This window comes from Symphalangus syndactylus, chromosome 17 (assembly GCF_028878055.3).
Source record: "Symphalangus syndactylus isolate Jambi chromosome 17, NHGRI_mSymSyn1-v2.1_pri, whole genome shotgun sequence".
NCBI lineage: Eukaryota > Metazoa > Chordata > Mammalia > Primates > Hylobatidae > Symphalangus > Symphalangus syndactylus.
The window spans coordinates 98,276,331-98,297,904 of record NC_072439.2 but is presented as its reverse complement, the minus strand read 5'-3'; the positions used below and the strand labels follow the sequence as shown (position 1 = coordinate 98,297,904).

General features: G+C 41.4%; 1 protein-coding gene and 1 long non-coding RNA gene across 5 annotated transcripts in view; both read left to right on the top strand.

Moving 5' to 3' along the window:
• UBXN7 (UBX domain protein 7) overlaps positions 1-12,634 on the top strand; it is a 79,255-nt gene extending 66,621 nt beyond the window's left edge. For all 4 annotated transcript variants that reach the window (XM_063622210.1, XM_063622211.1, XM_063622213.1 and 1 more), the window contains 3 exons: positions 4,457-4,850; positions 5,206-5,285; positions 10,612-12,634. In XM_063622210.1, the coding sequence (XP_063478280.1) occupies positions 4,457-4,850; positions 5,206-5,285; positions 10,612-10,773 (636 nt within the window). In that variant the 3' untranslated portion in view covers positions 10,774-12,634. The remainder of the gene's footprint in view (positions 1-4,456; positions 4,851-5,205; positions 5,286-10,611) is intronic.
• A 2,546-nt stretch (positions 12,635-15,180) lies between these two features.
• Positions 15,181-20,096, top strand: LOC134733253 (uncharacterized). Its single transcript, XR_010116759.1, has 2 exons — positions 15,181-15,923; positions 15,999-20,096. It is a non-coding gene; the product is annotated as an uncharacterized lncRNA (long non-coding RNA).
• Positions 20,097-21,574: the final 1,478 nt, after the last annotated feature.

Below are 21,574 nucleotides of genomic sequence, written 5' to 3'. Positions count from 1 at the left end.
CAGTGGTGTGATCTTGGCTCACTGCAACCTTCGCCTTCCGGGTTCAAGCGATTCTCCTGCCTTGGCCTCCCAAGTAGCTGGGATTACAGACGTGCACCACCGCATCCGGCTAATTTTTGTAGTTTTAGTAGAGATGGGGTTTCGCCTTGTTGGGCAGGCTGGTCTCAAACTCCTGACTTCAAGTGATCCGCCCTCCTCAGCCTCCCAAAGTGCTGGGATTACAGGCGTGAGCCAACGCGCCCGGCCTGTTTTTTTCTTTAGACAGGATCTCGTTCCATTTCTCAGGCTGCAGTGCAGTGCTGTGATCATGGCTTGCTACAGCCTCCACCTCCTGGGCTCAAGCGATCCTTCCACCTCAGCCTCCTAAGTAGCTGGGACCACAGATGTGCATCACCATGCCAGCTAAGTTGTTAAAGTTTTGTAGAGACGGAGGTCTCCATATGTTGTCTAGGCTGGTCTCAAACTGGCCTCAAGCAATCCTCCTGCCTCAGCCTCCCAAAGCATTGGGATTCTGGGCGTCCCAGCAAAATTTGTATTGTATTGTATTGTATTGTATTGTATTGTATTGTATTGTATTGTATTGTATTGTATTGTATCGTATTTTTTGAGATGTGGTCTCATACTGTTGCACAGGCTGGACTGCAGTGGCATGATATTAACTCACTATAGTCCTTGCAGCCTTGAGAGAACATGAAAATAAAAAAAGAAAACTTGCTAGCCTTGAATTCCTAGGCTCAGTTGATCTTCTTGCCTCAGCCTCCTGAGTAGCTAGGACTACAGGTGTGCACCATCATGCCTGGCTAATTTTTTATTTTTTGTGGAGGCAGGGTCTCAATATGTTACTCAGCCTGATCTCAAACTCCTAAGCTCAAGCGATTCTCCTGCCTTGGCCTCCCAAAGTGCTGGGATTATAAGCATGAACCACCATACCATGCCCAGCCTAAAAATAGTTTTAGAAGATGTGAGGAATACTTCCTTCAGTTATCACCTGTCATAAAGGAAAAGCCCTAAGGGATAGTATAGAACTCTTGTTGGCCAGGATGGTCTCCAACTCCTGGCCTTAAGCAGTTCTCCTGCTTGATTTATAGTTTTTTTGAGAGCTTTTTGTTGTTGTTTCCTTTCTTCCATGTAATGCTTTATAATGTCATTTTCTGCTTTTGATAGCATGTTAATGCTGACCTCACAATGAATTGAGAAGTATTTCTTCCTCTTCTGTGCAGAATTGTTATTATTTCTCCCTTAATGTTTGATGACATTTACCAGTGAAGCTGCATGGGCCTAGAGTTTTTTTTTTTGGTGGAAAATTTTAAACTACAAATTCAGTCTTATCGGTAGATACATGACTACTTGGTTATCTGTTTCTTCTTGGATAAGCTTTAGCAAGTTGTATCTTTCTAGGGATTTGTTCATTTTACTATATTGACAGAGTTCATTATAGTCCTTCGTGATGCCATTAATGACTGTAGAGATTGTAGTTGTCCCCTCTCAATTCTGTTTTTGGTAATTTGTGGCTTCCCTTTTTTCCCCCTGACAGTCTGGCTAGAGGCTTAGTTTTATTGATCTTACGGAACCAGCTGGGGTGTGGCATGTGCCTATAGTCCCATCTGCTTGGCAGGAATATTGCTTGAGCCCAGGAGTTCAGGAATGTAGTGTGCTATGATCATGCCTGTGAGTAGTCACTGCACTCCAGTCTTTGGGCAACAGTAAGACTCTGTCTCTTAAAAAACAACAAAAAAAACCAAAAAACTGCTTTTGGGATTTTGGTGGGGTTTTTTTGTTTTTTGTTTATTGTATTTGCTTTCTAGGTCATTTATTAATTTATGCTTTCTTTGGGCTTAATTTTATTTTCTTTTCCTGGATGTATACTCTTTTTTTTTTTTTTTTAAAGGTGGGGAAGCTTAGGTCATTAATTCGATACCTTTCTCTCTTCTAATATAAGCATTTAATTCTGTAATTTTTTCATAAGTACTGCTATTGCTCAATACTATTTTCTAGCTACAAGAGAAATTAGTAAAATGAATTTTTTAGTTGAACATGTTTTATAAGCTTAATTAGGGTTATATAAGTAAGGAAATCAGAGGAGAATGAAATTCAACAGGAGCCTGACAGTGTCTGCCATGGCCACAATTTTTTAAAATCAAGCTACATGCTATATGTGCAATGTCATTGCTATAAATTTACAATCCACCTAAGCCATTGCATGTCACATAGACACCTCTACTTGCTTTTTAGGGGTGGTAAGTTAACCTGAAGTTTACTTCAAAATTTTCCTTTGGCCGAGTGTGGTGATGTGTGCCTGTAGTCCCAGGTACGTGGGAGGCTGAGGTGGGAGGATTGCTTGAGCCTGGCAGGTGGAGGTAGTAGTGAGCCGAGATTATGCCACTGCACTTTAGCCTGGGTGACAGAGTAGAACCTGTCTCAAAAAAAAAAAAAAAAACTACCACCACCAAAAAAATGTTTTTCCCTTTAATTTTTTGCTACATAATTGCCTGATAGTAAAAGCCAAAATGTGGTTTCTTTAGTTTTTTATTAGCAACCCACTTTTTTTTTTTTTTTTTTTACCTATTTATTGTGGAAAATTTTAAGCATATTCAAAAGTTAGTTTATTGAGCCTCTTATTAGCTAATTTCGGTAATTATCAACAGATGGCCAGTCTTCTTTCCTCTATATCCCATCACATCTGAATTATTTTGAAGCAAATCTCAGAATTCATTGTTTCGTTAATTAATACTCTGACATATATATTTAAAAGATAAAGGCTTTTTTTATTTTTAAAAATACTATCACAGTGTCATTATTATACCCTTAAAAATGAGCAGTAATTCTGTAATATCGTGAAATATCCAGTGTTCAATTTTAGATTATCTTACAATTTTTTTCCTCCATAGTATGTTTGACTCAGGAGCTAAGTAAGGTCCACTCAAACAACATATTTTGTGATTCATTAACTTTAGTAAAATCTGTGGCATTAGAACTTTACCAGGGGAAAAACTGTAGAAGTTTGCATTTCTCGTTATCATAATGAAAACCTTCATTGTAATTAATGGAATTACTAGTTGAAGAATACAGTGGTGAACAAAGTAAATATTTGTCTCTATGTTTTAGTCATTTTAAAGAATGGTGTTTTGACTTTATAGTTAAAACTTTTAATTCTTGTCTTTCTCTAGGCAGGTAATAGATAAACTTTTCTTGATTTTGTTCATTTTGATTTTTTTTTTTTTTTTTTTTTTGAGATGGAGTCTCACCCTGTCACCAGGCTAGGGTGCAGTGGCACAATCTCATGGCAACTTCTGCCTCCTGAGTTCAAGTGATTTTCCTGCCTCAGCCTCCTGAGTAGCTAGGACTACAGGCGCGCACCACCATGCCCAGCTAATGTTTGCATTTTTAGTGGACATGGGGTTTCGCCATGTTGGCCAGGCTGGTCTCGAACTCCTTACCTCAGGTGATCTGTCCGCCTCAAGCCTCCCAAAGTGCAGATGTGAGCCACTGCTCCCGGCCTGTTTTGCTTTGTTATCATTTATGTGTTCACTGGAGTAGCACTTTTAATTTCCTTCAGGAACTTTTCCTTGCATCATTCACAGCTTGGCTGTTTGGTGCAAGAGGCGTAGCTTTGTGTCTATCTCAGCTTTCCACGTGCCTTTCTCACTAAGCTTAATCATTTTTAGTAGAGACGGAGTTTCACCATGTTGGCCAGGATGGTCTCGATCTTTTGACCTCTTAATCTACCCGCCTTGGCCTCCCAAAGTGCTGGGATTACAGGCATGAGCCACCACGCCTGGCCTTCATTTTGATATTTAAAAAAATGCCTGTGCTCACTTGAACCCAGAAGTGCAAGACCAGCCTGGGGAGCATACTGAGACCCTGTCTCTTAAAAAAATATATATATGTATGTGTGTGTGTGTGTGTGTGTATATATATATGTATGTATATATGTATGTATAGGTCAGGTGCGGTGGCTCACGCCTGTAATCCCAGCACTTTGGGAGGCCAAGGTCAGGAGTTTGAGACCAGCCTGGCCATCGTGGTTTGAAACCCCATCTCTATTAAAAATACAAAAAAAAAATAAATAAAAATTAGCTGGGTGTGGTGGCGGGCGCTTGTAATCCCAGCTACTCAGGAGGCTGAGGCAGGAGAATCGCTTGAACCTGGGAAGGCTGAGGTTGCAGTGAGCCAAGATCGCGCCACTGCACTCCAACCTGGGCAACAAGAGTGAGACTCCATCTCAAAAACAAAACAAAACAACAAAAACGTGCGCGTGTGTGTGTATACACGCACATATATATATATCTCCATTCCAATTTGGCTACGTAAGATGTAGTCCTTGCTCTTAAAGTAGAAGGGAGACAGTCAGCAGAACATAATAATGAATGGCAAGCTATTATTTTTCTTACGCTGTTTGACTTGTTTTTTGGTTTAACTTGTTCTTTTTCCTGTGTTTTATGACTCCATCTCACAGGAGAGCCTTATAGATGCAAGTGAAGACAGCCAGCTAGAAGCTGCCATCAGAGCCTCCTTACAAGAAACACATTTTGATTCAACACAGACAAAACAGGATAGCCGCTCAGATGAAGAATCTGAATCTGAACTTTTTTCTGGCAGTGAGGAGTTCATATCCGTTTGCGGCTCTGATGAAGAAGAAGAGGTCGAGAATCTTGCCAAGTCCAGAAAGTCTCCCCACAAAGATTTGGGGCATAGAAAAGAGGAGAATAGAAGGCCGCTGACTGAGCCACCAGTCAGAACTGATCCTGGAACAGCCACAAACCACCAAGGATTGCCAGCCGTGGATTCAGAGATACTGGAGATGCCACCTGAAAAAGCAGATGGAGTGGTGGAGGGGATAGATGTAAATGGTAAGTTACATTTAGACATACTTTACTTCAAACTTAGATATTGGGGCCGGGCGTGGTGGATCACTGAGGTTAGGAGTTCCAAGAGCAGCCTCACCAACATGGCAAAACCCTGTCTCTACTAAAAATACAAAACTTAGCCAGGTATGGTGGCACATGCCTATAGTTCCAGCTACTTGGGAGGCTGAGGCAGGAGAGTGGCTTGAACCAGGGAGGCGGAGGTTGCAGTGAGCTGAGATCACGCCACTGCACTCCAGCAAAACACTTGAATAATTGCTGAATGGCTGTATTTATTTAAACTAATATTCTGTCTTAAACTCCTGTATCCCTTTTTTTTTTTTTTAAACCCTTCCTTTAGGACCAAAAGCACAGCTGATGTTGCGGTATCCAGATGGAAAAAGGGAACAGATCACTCTTCCAGAGCAAGCTAAACTGCTAGTAAGTACAGGCTTGCTTTGGTTCAGTTCCGACCACTGCGATAAGACGAGTCACAAATTGTTTGGTTTCCTGGTGCATATAAAAGTTACGTTTACATTATTCCATAGTATATTAAGTGTGCAGTAGCTTTATATCTTAAAAAAAAGCACATAACTTAATTAAGAAAAGCTTTTGCTAAAAAGTGCTAATGATCCCCTGAATCTTCAGTGAGTCATCTTTTTGTTGGTGGAGGGTCTTGATATTGATGGCTACTGACTGATCAGGGTGATGGGTACTGTGGCAATTTCTGAAAATGTGACAGCAATGAAGTGGCTGCATCAATTGCTTCCTTCGACAAAAAAATTCTCTGTAGCATGTGTTGCCGTTTGATAGTATTTTACCCACAGTAGAACTTCTTTCAAAACTGGAATCAGTCTTCTCAGAATTTGCTGCAGCTTTATGCACCAAGTTTATGCAGTATTCTAAATCCTTTGTTGTCATTTCAACAGTGTTAAAAGCATCTTCAGCAGAAGTAGATTCCATCTCAAGAAATCACTTTCTTTGCTCATCCATAAGAAGCAACCCCCTCCCTTTAATGTTTGATCATGAGATTGCAGCGGTTCAGTCACATCGCCACCCTCCACTTCTAGTTCTAGTTCTCTTGCAGTTTCTACCCCACTTGCAGTGAATTCTTAACCCCTCAAAGTCATCCGTGAGGGTTGGAATCAACCTCTTCCAAAGCCCTGTTCATGTTGGTATTTTTACCTCCTATGAGTCGTGAATGTTCTTAATGGTATTTAGACTGGTGAATCCTTTCCAGAAGGTTTTCAGTTTACTTTGCCCAGATTCATCAAAGGAATCTGTATTTATGGCAGCTATAGCCTTAAAAACAAAAAAAAAAGTTGGCGGGGCGGGGGGGTCTCTTGCCCAGGCTGGAGTGCAGTGGTCGTAGCTCACTGTAACCTTGACTCCCTGCCCCGGCTCAAGTGATCCTCCTGCCTCACCCTCCTGAGTAGATCACCATACCCAATTAATTTTCTTTTTTGTAGAGATGTTTTATTGCTGTGTTGCCAGGGCTCGTCTCAAACTCTTGGACTCAAGTAATCCTCTCACCTCAGCCTCCCAAAGTGTTGAGATTTGGCTCCATGCCTGGCCAAAATGTATTTCTTAAATAAGATGATTCCTTGATCCATGGGCTACAGAATGGATGTTGGGTTAGCAGACTGGAAACAACATTCATTTTTATTTACATTTTCACCAGAGCTCTTACGTGACTAGGTGCATTGTCAATGAGCAGTAATATGTTGAATCTTTTTTCTGAGCAGTAGGTCTGAACAATGGGCTTAAAATATTTAGTAAGCCATGCTGTAAATTGATGTGCTGTGTTTCCAGGTTTTGTTGTTAGAGTTGTAGAACACAGACAGAGTAGATTTCACATAATTTTTCAGGGACCTGGGATTTTGGAATGTTAAATGAGCATTGGCTTCAACTGGAAGTCAGCAGCTACATTACCCCCTAACAAGAAAGTCAGCCTGTTTGAACCTTTGAGTGCAGGCACTGACTTCTCTCTAGCTGTGAAAGTCCTTGATGGCATCTTCTTCCAATAGAAGGCTGTTTTGTCAAACTTAAATCTGTTATTTAGTGTCGTTACCTTCATGAGTTATCTTCACTACATCTTGTAGGTAAGTTTCTGCACCTTCTGCATCAGCACTTGCTGCTTCACCTTGCACTTTGATGTTATGGAGGTGGCTTCTTTCCTTCAACCTCATGAACCAACCTCTGCTAGCTTCCAGCTTTTCTTCTGTAGCTTCCTTAACTCCCTTAGCCTTCATAGGATTGAAGAGAGTTAGAACCTTGCTTTAGATTAGGCTTTGGCTTAAGGAAATGTTGTGACTGGTTTGATTTTTCTCTACAGACCACTAAAACTTTCTGCTTTTCAGCAGCACAGCAATAAGGCTGTTTTGCTTTCTTTCCTTTTTTTTTTTGAGACAGAGTCTTGCTCTGTCACCCAGGCTAGAGTACAATGGTGCGACCTCAGCTCACTGCAACCTCCACCTCCCGGGTTCAAGCAATTCTCCTTGCCTCAGCCTCCCGAGTAGCTGGGATTACAGGCGCCTGCCACCACACCCAGCTAATTTTTGTATTTTTAGTAGAGATGGGGTTTCACCATGTTGGCCAGGCTGGTCTTGAACTGCTGACCTCAGGTGATCCGCCCGCCTCAGCCTCCGAAAGTGCTGGTGTGAGCCACTGCTCCCGGCCTGTTTTGCTTTGTTATCATTTGTGTGTTCACTGGAGTAGCACTTTTAATTTCCTTCAGGAACTTTTCTTTGCATTCACAGCTTGGTGCGAGAGGCCTAGCTTTGTGTCTGTCTCAGCTTTCCACATGCGTTTCTCACTAAGCTTAATCGTTTTTAGCAATTGATTGACTTTGAGGATGGACAACTCTTCCTTTCACTTGGGTACTTAGAGGCCTACAATGGTAGGTTATTAATTGGCCTAATTTCAATACTGTCATGTCTCAGGAAATAAGGAGGCCTGAATAGAGGGAGAAAAATGGGAAAACTCCCAGTAGGTGGAGCAGTCAGAACATACTTCTTTATTAAGTTTGCGGTCTTGTGTGGGCGTGGTTTGTGGTGCCCAAAAGCAGAATAGTAACATCAAAGATAACTGCTCACAGATCATTATAATAGATAAAATAATGAAAAAGAGAAATACTGCAAGCATTACCAAAAGGTGACACAGAGACATGCAGTGAGCACGTGCTGTTTGAAAAATGGAGCCAATAGAGGCACTTGACACAAGGTTGCCGCAGACCTTCAATAACTTGAAGCACAATGAAACAGGGCGTCGGAAGCATTTTCTTGAAGCAGAGAAGCTAATTTATTGGAGTAAGTTCAGTGAGCTTTGCTTGATAATTCTTTGAAATAGGTGTGGGAGGCCAGGTGCAGTGGCTCACTCCTGTAATCCCAGCACTTTGGGAGGCCAAGGTGGGAGGATCACTTGAGTCCAGGAGTTTGAGACCAGCCTGGGCAACAAAGTGAGACCCTGTCTCTATTTAAAAAAAAAAAAAAAAAGAAAGAGGTGTTAGATGTTTAGTCTGATCTCTAACTGCAAACTGTGGTGAGTCATTTTGTTGTTGTTGGTTGGTTGGTTGGTTGTTTTGAGACAGGGTCGCTCTGTCGCTCAGGCTGGAGTGTAGTGGCCCAATCTCAGCTCATTGCAACCTCTGCCTCCTGGGCTCAAGCGAGCCTCCCACCTCACCCTCCCAGGTAGCTGGGACTACAGGTGTGTGCCACCACACCCAGCTAATTTTTTAAAATTCTTTTTTGTAGAGAAGGGTTCTCACTGTGTTGCCCAGGCTGGTCTTGAACTCCTGAGCTCAAGTCATCCTCCTGCCCCAGCCTCCCAAAGTGCGGGGATTACAGTTGGGAGCACCTGGTTGTGAATCTTAATTCTAATTAGTTTATTTCCTTCCCAGATTCAATTAGGTAAGCCACATAAGGTATGTTCCAGTGAAGATTTTTCTGTTTCATGCCTGCATGGAATAGAAACCCAACTGAAATGATTACTTCTAGAAAAGGACGACTGGAGTTATTTGAAGAGGATAGTGGTTTTCGTAGCAGCTGCAACTGCAAAGTGTTTAAGAACCATGTCTGGGCCAGGCGCGGTGGCTCACGCCTGTAATCCCAGCACTTTGGGAGGCCGAGGCGGGCGGATCACGTGGTCAGGAGATCGAGCCCATCCTGGCTAACACAGTGAAACCCCGTCTCTACTAAAAATACAGAAAAATTAGCCAGGCGTGGTGGCAGGCGCCTGTAGTCCCAGCTACTCGGGAGGCTGAGGCAGGAGAATGGCGTGAACTCCGGGGACGGAGCTTGCAGTGAGCCGAGATCACGCCACTGCACTCCAGCCTGGACGACAGACCGACACTCCGTCTCAAAAAAAAAAGAACTGTGTCTGTTTTTCTCTATGTTTCTCTTCTGGGGCCTGTAGGTTTTCTCTTGGGATTCTCTGCTTCACACCATTCTCTGCATACTGGTGGCTTTTGTTTATTCCTCAGCTCACATGTGGTTCATCATGGTGATGCTGTGGGCATTTTCATCTAACACAGCTGATGAGCTTCTGTGGTTTTTGTTTTGTTTTGTTTTTTTGTTTTTTTCTTACTTTTCTTGGAGACAGGATCTGGCTTTGCCCAGGCTGGAGTGCTGTGGGGCATGACCTCGGCTCACTGCAACCTCTGCCTCCCAGGCTTAAGCCATTCTCCTCCCACCTTGACCTTCCCAGTAGCCGGGACTACAGGCACACACCACCATGCCTGGCTAGTTTTTATTTTTATTTTTACCTTTTTTGAGACGAAGTCTGGCTCTGTTACCCAGGCTGGAGTGCAGTAGCATGGTCTTGGCTCACTGCAACCTCTGCCTCCTGGGTTCAAGCAATTCTGCCTCAGCCTTCCAAAGTTGGGATTACAGGTGCGCACCACCATGCCCAGCTAATTTTTTTGTATTTTTAGTAGAGATGGGATTTCACCATGTTGGCCAGACTGATCTCAAACTTCTGACCTCAGGTGAGCCACCACGCCTGGCCCATATTTTTTGATGAGATGGGGTTTTGCTATTTTGCCCCCAGCTGGTCTCCAACTCCTGTGCTCAAGCTGTCCCCCTCCTTGGCCTCCCAAAGTGCGGGGATTACAGATGTGAGCAACTGTGCCCCGACACCCTCTGTTTTTAACTGCTGGAAACAGAATCTTGAGTCTGACTAGCTTAGCTTAGCCTGTGAATGAATCCCTTGGGTCAGGCATTACTGGCCGTTTGCTGTGGCTGGAGATAATTAGGCTGATTCTTGAAGACTGTGTTACTGAAATGCAAGCAGTGTTGAAGTTTGATGGGAAGCAGAGAGGGAGATGTTGAAGAAACCTGCAAAAGATGGGAATGGTCCAGTTTCTAGAAGGCAAGAAGAGATTCAGTGCACAGGTGGCAAGATTGGGGGTAGGTAGAATGAAGGACATGTCTTCCTTGATAAAAGGAAGAAAGGAAAACAGATCAAATGTTTTAAAATGAGAACAATAATTTAATTTTATAAATAGTGACTGGGTACATTTATTGGGGAGACAAATAATAGCTGTGTATTTCAGTATCACTTAACGGCTGTAAGTAATTGGGTTCAGATTTATCTCCCTGTCCAAAGGTTTATTTTGGCCCTTCCACAAGGGCAAGCTTTGGTTATATGAAAGAAGAACTTAATAGCTGATGTAAAATGATTAAAAAGAGAATGTTTTATATTTAATTCACTAATATGCTCTTTCCTTTTTTTTCCATCTAATGGCTTTGTCTTTCTCTTGTTTTTATAGGCTTTGGTGAAGCACGTCCAGTCTAAAGGATACCCAAATGAACGTTTTGAACTTCTCACCAACTTTCCTCGAAGGAAATTATCTCATCTGGACTATGATATTACATTGCAAGAGGCAGGCCTTTGTCCTCAAGAGACTGTCTTTGTACAGGAAAGAAATTAACACCATGGCTTGACCTCTCTCAGCTCACCCCTTTTTTCCCTTTTCCTATGAGATACCATGTCACTAAGTATGCATTTTGGCTCATAGGACCACAGAGCCAAAGTTGGGCAAGCAAGTCACCTTCCTTCTCTTACTTCTTGATCTCTCCTATAATCAGTCTCTTTCTTCGCCTTTGTTTCTTTCTCCTCTTCTGTTTTCTGTCTCCCCACTCCGTACCCTTCCTCCTCCCCCTCCCTCCACACTTTTCTTTCTTACCTAATCTGGTGACCAAACTGAAGTGTAAGGATAAGACCTCTCCTAGTACTAGCAGCAGGAATTGTGTGTTCCAGTAAGTGGTCCCTTGCACAGCACTTTTTTGGGATCAAATGTTAACATTACTCCCCAGACTCTTCGGGCAAAGGAATGGCTAGATTCAGAGTAAGAACAACCCTCCCTTTTTTGTAAGCCCCCATGTTTAGTAGGGAGAAGAAATTCTCTAACATGGGTTTGGTTTTGTTGTGTTCTTCATGTGGAAATATCACTTAACAAAATATCCAGGCTTTTGTTTACGTGGAAAAAGCATCCCTTGTAATTATTGCTCATCATACTTAAAAACTTTTTTCAAAGGATTTTCATGTTCCCAGCTATAAGGACTATTTCTATGACATGTGTTATTGGCAGAATGAGTGTTAAATATGGAACATATAGCATGGGGTGACTTTCATTGTCCTAGCCTGAGACAGTTTTCTTTATTACTCTGTATTGATCCTGCTAGTCCAAGAATGGACATTAAGTGAACCTATCGTGGTGACTGGGATAGGAAGGTGCTTGCTATTTTTGCCAGCACGGCATATTAGTTCCTTTGGAGCCCTCCATTGTCTGAGTCTGCAGTGATCTGTAGGAAGGCAGCTGGTCAATAATCATGTAGTACAATGGCATGGAATTGTAACCACTATGGTTATTGATTGTCCTGTGTTGTTTCAGGCATACTTAGGTATGTCCCTGGGGAAAAAGAAAACCATTCAGCTGAGAGTTGCTAACCATGTTCTTTTGGTTGGAAGTAATGGTTCATTTTTTGCCCCTGGTTGGAATAGTCTCTAAAAGGCTCTGGTGACTGAATTGAACATGAGGCCGCATGCTGTTTTCTTTCAAAAGGAATCAAAATGGAAAGCCTCTCTAAGGGGAAGACCTTTAAACTGCATTCAGAAGACAACGTTTAGTAAGGAGGATGGTGGAGGTTACTAGTAATTTTCAGATGTTGTGGGTTTTTTCTGCCAACAAAACCCAAAATCAAATTAGAGTTGGTGAAAGCTTTCTTCAGTATTTTTTAGAAGAGGCCATCTTCAATCTGTGGAATACCATTTACACATCAACTTCACCCTATGCTCATTTCGTATTTTGAGCTTAAATGGAGTCCTCTGAAGGGGTAGTCGTGATTCTGGTGGCAAAACTAGAACTTTTACTTGTAAAATGAAAAATATTAAATGGACCTTTTTGTCAGTTGAGAATTTAGATTCATTCTTTTATCTGAGGAACATATGTTCCTCAGATGTTGCGTAGACACCTTTAGGTTTTCATCTACTTTAAGATTGCTCTCTTGGCAATTAGGGGATTTGGGAAAAGAAGAAAAAAAGATGCTATGTGTTGCTAGTACACAGTTATAGGATATGGTTTCTAATGGTTGAATTTTGAGGAACTCTCCCTAAAGAATGAGTTATGTATCTCCTCAAGGAAATCATGGAAAATTCTTTTTCTTCTTCAGTGAGTCCTTTTGAATTAATGTTCTTACATTTTTTTCTAAGTCTGTGTAAGTGCTTATGTATAAGTATATAATTGTATAAATATTTATAAATATATTTATATAATTACGGTTTCATTTCTACCTTGAGTCAAAGTTCTCTCTTTAGATTGGTGACTGAGTAATACTTACACTTTGATGTTTTTTCATAGGCTCTTGAGGCTTAACTAGCAGCTTCTGATTTATTGAGTGAAAGATGGTTTTCATGTTAATTCCTCAGTTGTAGCTCTGAACTTGGATAACATACTTGCCATTTGAAGAATAGAGCTGTATACTGTCAAAGGTGCACTGGAGGGTAAAACATTTGTTGGTAGTAGACAAAGTCAGAAATCCAAAGATTCAGGGAGGGCGCAGGGTAAGAAGAGGAGATTTGCTCAGCTTTGTGCTCTGACGGTGGCCATCTGTACTCCAGCAAAGTCATAGCTGAAGCCCAGATCGCTCAGACATGTCAAGTCAACCATGTTTCCTATAGGGCTCTGTTTCATTCTCTTTACCTTCTAGCTTCTCTTGAGAAACCAGTTGGGAGAACTGCCAACATGTTCATCAGTGAGAGGGTGTAGTTCTTTCCGATATGTTCAGCACGTGCATATTCATTGATGAGAAACCAAAGTGACTCTTTCAACTTGGGTTACTGTGGGATGATTAAGTAGATATAAAGTGATTTAAAAGACGGCATGGTACCTTCACCCAGTTTAACATGCAGCTGGGATGTCTACAATACAAGATGTGGTGGGTTTTATTTTATTTTATTTTGAGGCAGGAGTGTAATTATCTTAGGGTTGATATAGAGGCCCATGGGGAGAGTTACGGATTGTACATGGGAAGAGTCCATAAGGAGTATTGCCTTGCTCAAGAATTTAATCCACTGACAGAGTATGCTTCTTCCAGTTTGCCTTACTTCCTCTGCAAGTTTCTTTGCTCCTTAGGGTAGAGGTTTTATTGAATAGATTAAATGAGGTCAGTAAGGTTAGTTAAAAATAGTCATTCCTTGTGGGTGTTGGACACAGCTTGAAAGGAGTGTTAAAAAAAAAAGCTAAGGAGGAAAACAAGAAAGATAGACTTCGAGAGTGATAAGAGAAAAATACAGGGAGATGGAATGGAAACTACCGGGAAGGCCGGGTGCGGTGGCTCACGCCTGTAATCCCAGCACTTTGGGAGGCCGAGGCAGGCAGATCACCTGAGGTCAGGAGATCGAGACCAGCCTGCGCAACATGGTGAAACCCCATCTCTACTGAAAATACAAAAATTACCTGGGTGTGGTGGTGGGCACCTGTAATCCCAGCTACTCAGAGGCTGAGGCAGGGGAATGGCTTGAACCTGGGAGGCAGAGGTTGCAGTGAGCCGAAATTGCGCCACTGCATTCCAGCCTGGGCGACAGAGCGACACTCCATCTCAAATTAAAAAAAAAAAAAAAAGAAAAAACTAGTGGGAAAAAAGTGAGAGGAATACTTTTTTGAAATTGGTATCGGAAGGAACTGGAGAAGAGAAAGAACAGTGCCAAATGAGAAGAGAACAGGAAACGTAATACTAACTGGCATGCGCCAGGGACTTTTACATACATTTTCTTCTTCAGTCTCCCTAAGAATCGTACAAAATGTATATTTTCTTCCTATGTTAAGAAAACAGATATAGAGAACTTATTCAGGATGTACATAGCTAGTGAGTGGCAAATCAGAATTGGAATCCAGAGTCCATGCTATTTGAACGTCCGTGCTGTGTTCTCCTTCAGCAAGAGAATCAAGCTACCCAGATGATTCTCTTCTCATTGTTTGGCTTTGTAAAGTGTCACTTGGTTTTGTTCCCATAAATATAGAGGAAATAGTTGGGTTAAAGTTGTGGGATTTGCACTATGCCTATAAATTTTTATTTATGCCATTATTTTGAGAGGCTGATTATTGCTTTTTTAAAATGATGCACTGGTGAAGATGTGAAAGTAAAATTGCCATGTGGCATTATTTGCCAAGAATAAATGAAAAGGGTAAAAAAAGAATTTTTTCTTTTTTTAAACATTTTTCAGAAAAGATACAATTATCTTTTTAAATAGGCGAGCACCACCACGCCCGGCTAATTTTTGTATTTTTGGTAGAGACAGGGTTTCACCATGTTGGCTAGGATGGTCTCGATCTCTTGATCTCGTGTTCTGCCCACCTCGGCCTCTTAAAGTGCTGGAATTACAGGCATGAGCCACTGTGCCCGATCTACAGTTCTGTTTTCTATGTCCCATCCATACCAGATTATTGAACCCTCTGTGTGTATGTTTTTAAATTTTGTATATAATTCTACTTCCTTGACTTACAAGTCAACAATTAGCTATTGAGTTCTTTTTTTTTTTTTTTTTTTTTTTTTTTGAGACGGAGTCTCGCTCTGTTGCCCAGGCTGGAGTGCAGTGGCGCGATCTCGGCTCACTGCAAGCTCCGGCTCCCGGGTTCACGCCATTCTCCTGCCTCAGCCTCCCAAGTAGCTGGGACTACAGGCGCCCGCCAACACACCCGGCTAATTTTTTTTGTATTTTTAGTAGAGACGGGGTTTCACCGTGTTAGCCAGGATGGTCTCGATCTCCTGACCTCGTGATCCGCCCGCCTCGGCCTCCCAAAGTGCTGGGATTACAGGCTTGAGCCACCGCGCCCGGCCTATTGAGTTCTTTATAGAAGTTGGAAATATTTTGAAATCTGAGATCTAATTCCTGGCCAAGTGTAGTGGCTCATGCCTGTAATCCCAACATTTTGGGAGACCGAGGTGGGCGGATCACCTGAGGTTGAGAGTTCGACATCAGCCTGGCCAACATGGTGAAACCCCGTCTCTACTAAAAAATACAAAAATTAGCCAGGCATGGTGGCTCATGTCTGTAATCCCAGCTGCTGGGGAGGCTGAGGCACAAGAATCTCTTGAACCTGGGAGGCAGAGGTTGCAGTGAGCCGAGATCACACCACTGCACTCCATCCTGGGCAATGGAGCGAGACTCTGTCTCAAAAAATAATAAATAAGATATGATTCCTGCCTGTTTTATCCAGTTAGAGAGACACACTACACATGAAATAGTTGGAGAGCATGTAAATGTCTACCTGTTACTTCCAGCTTGGAAAAAGGGAAGAATATGTTTTAGTTAGCAAAGTCTTAAGACTGAAAAGTGGCAAGCACTGTAGCTCATATTTTCTTTTGACTCACCTTTTTCTTTAGCTGCACCTTTTGTAACTTCTAGATTTGGGGCATGAAGTTCTGCCAGTAAGGCATAACCAGTACCCAAGTAGGAAAGGATTCTTGATCCCCGGAGTAAAGATTCCTAGCTCGCAGGGATCTCACTTGCACACTTAGGGGAAAGACCAGAGGGAGCCACTAGCAACTGAAAAATGAAGGATTTAATTTCTCTACCCAGGTCCAAATCCAAGTGCATAGTGCAGTATCTATTATATGCAGAAAGGGCAGTGAAGGTGTAAGTGTCTCTACCCAGGTCCAAATCCAGTGCATAATGTAGTATATGTTATATGCAGAAAGGGCACTGGACGTGTGGGAGCCCTTTGGGTAACAGCTCTGCTAGTTGTTACCTTCATACTTCTCTTTCTTCTTAATCTCGGGTTTCTCATCTGAAAAATGAGATAATTGGACTAGATTAATAGTTCTCAGCCTTTTCTAGACCAACAAATTAGATGATCTCTGAAGTCCTTTTCCCCTCCAAAATTTTGTGCTTCCAGTCTCTCCCCTTTATTGCATATTATCCCTAGGCTAATTAAAGGTGTGCTGGTTAATCAGTTTCTTTTTTGTTTTTTTTCTTTTTTTTTCTGTGTTCAGGTATCATTTGACCAGTAACTTGCTCTTAATCTTACTGTGATGACTGAAATCTCCAAAGAGGAGAGTATAATAGTTATAGGTCTAGTAATAATAATCTTTTAAACAATTCATTATTTTTTAAAACTTAATGCTGTGTGCCTAGTGTTGAGTATGACTAAAATGTAAATGAGAACCAAATATGACACTAACGCTGGCACTAAATTTTATTTTTACTTGTGTACTTAAAGTACTTTACTGGCCTGTTGGGAAATTGATTTGTATAAGTTTTAAGATTCACACTTGGTTTTGGCAGAAACAACTTTTTAAAGATACAGTTAGGCTGACTTTTAAAAATGTTTTTTATCCCACAGAATGTATCTTTATTATGTCATTCTTACCCTCTCTCTGCCTTTTTTGACCATCATTTAACTACTCAGTAGTAAATCATGGGGTGCAGGCTGATGAATTAGTAGTCTTTGTAAAACTAAAATGTAATGAGCATAGGAAGAACCAGCTCTTCTGGTGAACATGGCAGTTTTCTGGTAATACCAGCCTTGATGAATAGGCTAAAGACAGCTGTGTACTGTGGACATTCAGCTTCACGGGGTTGTCTGGCTTCACCTTTCAGTTATTGTCTTGCTGTACACATCTTAGAATAGTGGCAAGAATGTTCTTTAGAACTGCAGATAACCCGACAGAGAATACCATCCCAATATATCGGCTTCTCCTCTTATATAGAGATTTGGTATTTCAGTGATGGTTGTTTTGGTTTTTGACTCACCTTTGTGTCAGTCCTGCTAGAGAGACAGTATAGAATCAAGAATTTCTTGGTGTCTTTTTAAAAATAGAGATTTTAATGGTCTTGCTAGTTTTCCTGTGAAGTGAACTTACATGGCTGGATTATTGAATGTGACAGACCCTTAATTAGAAAACCTTTTAATCCTGCTTTCTATTTTACTTCTCCACCATTTATTTTTAACATTCATTCTCTGAAAATAGTTATGATTTTTAATGTAATTGGCTATGTTTAAGAAATTCCATTTGAAAGTCTTAATATGTAACAATCTTCATTTTTTATAAAATTGAAGGACATTTTTGAGGCAAACTTACTTTTATAGCTCATTTTCTCTCTAGTTAAGGAGAATTCTCTGGTTTCAAATAGAGAATGGCTAGTTCTGTGATACCCCACCTTCTTTGTGGCCTACTAGTTGCTGTTGTGTTGCTTAAAATTGCAGATATTCTCATAAACATGATGATTTTTGGCACAGGCCTTTCTTTGCCATATTGATTTCAAAATAAAGTTGGGCAATCCAATTTGAACTACTTTAATAAACATAATTTAGCATTTCTGTAATGAGAAAGTATTTTCAAAAGATAACCGGATTTACTTTAGGATTAGAGATGGCAAATACCAATGACGGTATTTTTCCCAAGAGCAATCACATATTAATCTGTAAATATGAGAAGTCGCATTATTGTACTTAATTCTTTGGCAACAAACAGCAAGTTTTTATTGTTTAATTGTATTTCCTCTCTAGAGATCACAATACTCCAGGTATTTTATATCCCTTCTAAAGGTCATTTGGGTTTTCAGATGGGAAGAATAGTCAAGCTAAGCTGGACTAAACCTAAGGAATATTTTATCTCATCAAAAGAAGTTATTAATCTAACTGGGTTAGCATGAGTCATTCATTTTTTAGACATGATAAGTGGGAAACATTTCAAATCATTAGATAAATTCTGACCTGGAATTGAATTCTCCTTTTCTTAAAATCTTTTTAATTTGCTTTTTTCATAGACTCAGCATGGAACTCTTAACTGATGAGGGAGAGATTCTTGATGTGGAACCATTCCCTGCCATTCTGCTTTTTTCTCTCTCTCAAGGTAGCTGGTTCCATAGTGCCTGTCACCAGGGTCCATTTCAGGTTGATGACAGACCGTTTACACTCAGTTGGATACCTTGCTGTTTGCAGCAACATGATTTTACAGTATGCTTTTCTCAAAGCTTTGCATTCTTAATGGAGATATCAAATGGTGTAATTCCAAATATAAATATGTTTATGACACTAATCATATGATTTTAACAATAACTTTTTGATAACTTATTGCCCTGTAAGTTAAACCTTACACAGAGTGACTGTTGCCATCAGAAATCCCCTTTCACCTGCTAGTGAGAGTGAAAGTAGCACGTGGCCTCACTTTTCAGTTAACGAGTAGCAAGCTTCTAGTAGGGGCTGCTTATCTGACCCATTTGGGGTCTTGGGCCTTGTCACTTTCCTGGGTTTGTCCCTTCAGCTGGAAAGGCTGTTGAAAACACTTGCCAGGAAACAGTAAAACTGTGAGAGAATCTTCTAGTCTTAGATATAGAGAAATGAGTACCAGTTGATGCTAACATGATACTTAGACTTTGAGGGGCTTCCATTCAAGCTTTGGCATGAATCTGTTAAGACACAGTTTTCTTCACTCCTCTGATGATCTTTTTTTCCAGAGTGGTTTTTTTTTTGTTGTTGTTGTTAACAAATTCTAAACATCCAGTGTTACTTTGTTTTGTTTTGTTTGCCCTTCAGGAAAGTCCTTTTTCGAGTAGGTATTGACTGTTCCACGGAAACTCTCAGCAGTGTCTGCGCAGGCTCTGTGCATGCTTTGTATGAGTTCAGCTTGAACAATGCGTTTGAAATCACCTGGGATGTCCAATTCTGGCATGTCTTCATTGTTTGTGTTTTTAAACATGTTTCATGTCATTTTCCAAACCTCACTTTACATCTTACTCAGAGAAGTTAATAAAGGAATGAAATTTCTAGGGGGATAGGGATGATGAGGGTGGGTCGGGGGCTTGAGTGAAGTCAACTCGGGGTGTTTGTTTAAAGTGTTCCTAACAGTATTTAGAGATTCCCTGGGAAGTTTGTGTGCTCAGCTTATTCTGGACAAAGTGTATGTGGGAGTGGTCTTACTGAGATTTGCATTCTTAATGCAGGACAGGCTCTAAATTTCATCTGTACTCTAAATTTGTGATTGAATCAAATCAAAGAAGATAACAGAGACAGTGCTCCCTAAAATGCACATCGAATTCTGTTTTCTGGGCCTTTTCTCCCATGGTGCTAGGAGATACCGTTGATTTCTGCAGCTCCTCTCAGTGGTGGGAAGAAGTCTTTGGGATTGTTGAGCAGGGGGCAGCTGGACCATCCACTAAATTTCTTTGTTCAACACACATTAGAGACCCTCCTGTATATCTAGTAAGTCATAATAAAGGTGCTTGGGAAAGCCTTAAATTTGAAGACACATGGAGGCGGTAGAAAATTAAACTTGTAAGAGGAGAAAAACATGCCATTAGGTAACGCAGAGCTGTAACTGCTGGCTAAGACTCAATGGAACTTCCACTTGCTCTAAAACCAGGGAAATCTTAGATAACTGGGTGTGATCTACCTATAGATCTACATATAGTCTATAGGTAATAATTTCCAGAAGGAGGATCTTGCTGTCAGTTGGGGATCCTCTGGTTTGGGCTGTACCAAATTGTGAATACTCTTGCTGTGTTGTACCCAGTTGCTTTATATTAATACTGCAACTTGAAATGGGGAGGGTGGGGGGGACAATGGGGTGGGGGAGGGAGGGGAGTGGGACGATAAGTCTTTTGAAGACATCAGCTCACTGTGCTGAGAGAGGGACCAAACTCAAGGAAACCTCTGATCTATACATTCAACTGCTGCATTTTTTTATAAATACATGTAAATGTCCTGTTGTAATATTTGATCTTGGAAATAAAAACAAAAACTTTTCAGTATTAGTTTTTTTTGTGTTGTTGTTATTGCAAGATAAGACTCTGGATATTACTTTCAGTAATACAATTCAGATTCCAAAAGCTTGCCCCCTCACCTTCTCATTTAGGTCAGTTACTATTGATTGACAAAGGTTACTTTGTAGTCCCATTGTCACATGTAACATTTGCTAGCCTTTTTTCTGCTCTTTGTGGTATGTCAAACATTTGTGGTAAACACTCTGTAAATACTAGTCCAGTTGTTACAGAAACATTGGGTAAGCTAGCCTTGTTAGGTAAGTATGATTCTGTGTTTGACATACTTGGGCAAATATTCAAGTGTCTAATCTTTCAGACCAGCAGTAATTACTAATGGTTAATTAAGGACTTAGCTTAAGTGAAGGAAAGATAATTACTAAATTAATGGTATAATAGAAATTGGTATTGCTGCTGGATGCAGTGGCTCGTGCATGTAATCCCAGCCCTTTGGGAGGCTGAGACGGGTGGATCACCTGAGGTCAGGAGTTCGAGACCAGCCTGGCCAACATGGTGAAACCCCCGTCTCTACTAAAAATACAAAAATTAGCTGGGTGTGGTGGCGGGTGCCTGTAATCCCAGCTACTTGGGAGGCTTGAGACAGGAGACTTGCTTGAACCTGGGAAGTGGAGGTTGCAGTGAGCCAAGATCATGCCACTGCACTCCAGCCTGGGCAACAAGAGCAAAACTCTGTCTCAAAAAAAAAAAAAAAAAAAAAAAAAAAAAGGCGTGGTGGCGGTGCCTATAATCCCATCTGCTTGGGAGGCTGAGGCAGGAGACTTGCTTGAACCTGGGAAGTGGGGGTTGCAGTGAGCCAAGATAGCATCCAGCCTGGGTGACAGAGTGACTCCATCTCAAGAAAACAAAATAAAAATAAAAATGGGATTGCTGCTTAGCTCACATTTCTACAGTGATGGGTTTGTGCCCCCCCCTCTTCTTGTGGAACCATTTCTCATCCCCATGCGCCAGCCTCATGTGCCAAATCATAGGGATGTATGTGATGGGGAGCAAAACAGTTACAGCCTCTGCCCTCAAGGAACTTAGTTTCTAGTTGGGAACACAGACGATAAACATGCATGGAAAAACAGATTATTCTAATAGAATGAAAAAAAAGGAGCCAGTAGAGAATTCTTTATTTTTTAAATTTTGAGATGGAGTCTCGCTCTGTCGCCCAGGCTGGAGTGCAGTGGTTTGATCCCAGCTCACTGGAAGTTCTGCCTCCTGGGTTCAAGCAATTCTCCTGACTCAGCCTCCCGAGTAGCTGGGACTGCAGGTGCCCGCCACCATGCCCGGCTAATTCTTGTGTTTTTAGTAGAGATGGGGTTTCACCATGTTGGCCAGGCTGGTCTCGAACTCCTGACCTCAAGTGATTCACTTGCCTCGGCCTCCCAAAGTGCTGGGATTACAGGTGTGAGCCACTGCGCCCAGCCTGGTGTTTCTTCTCACTGCCCGCACCTCTTTGATTGGGT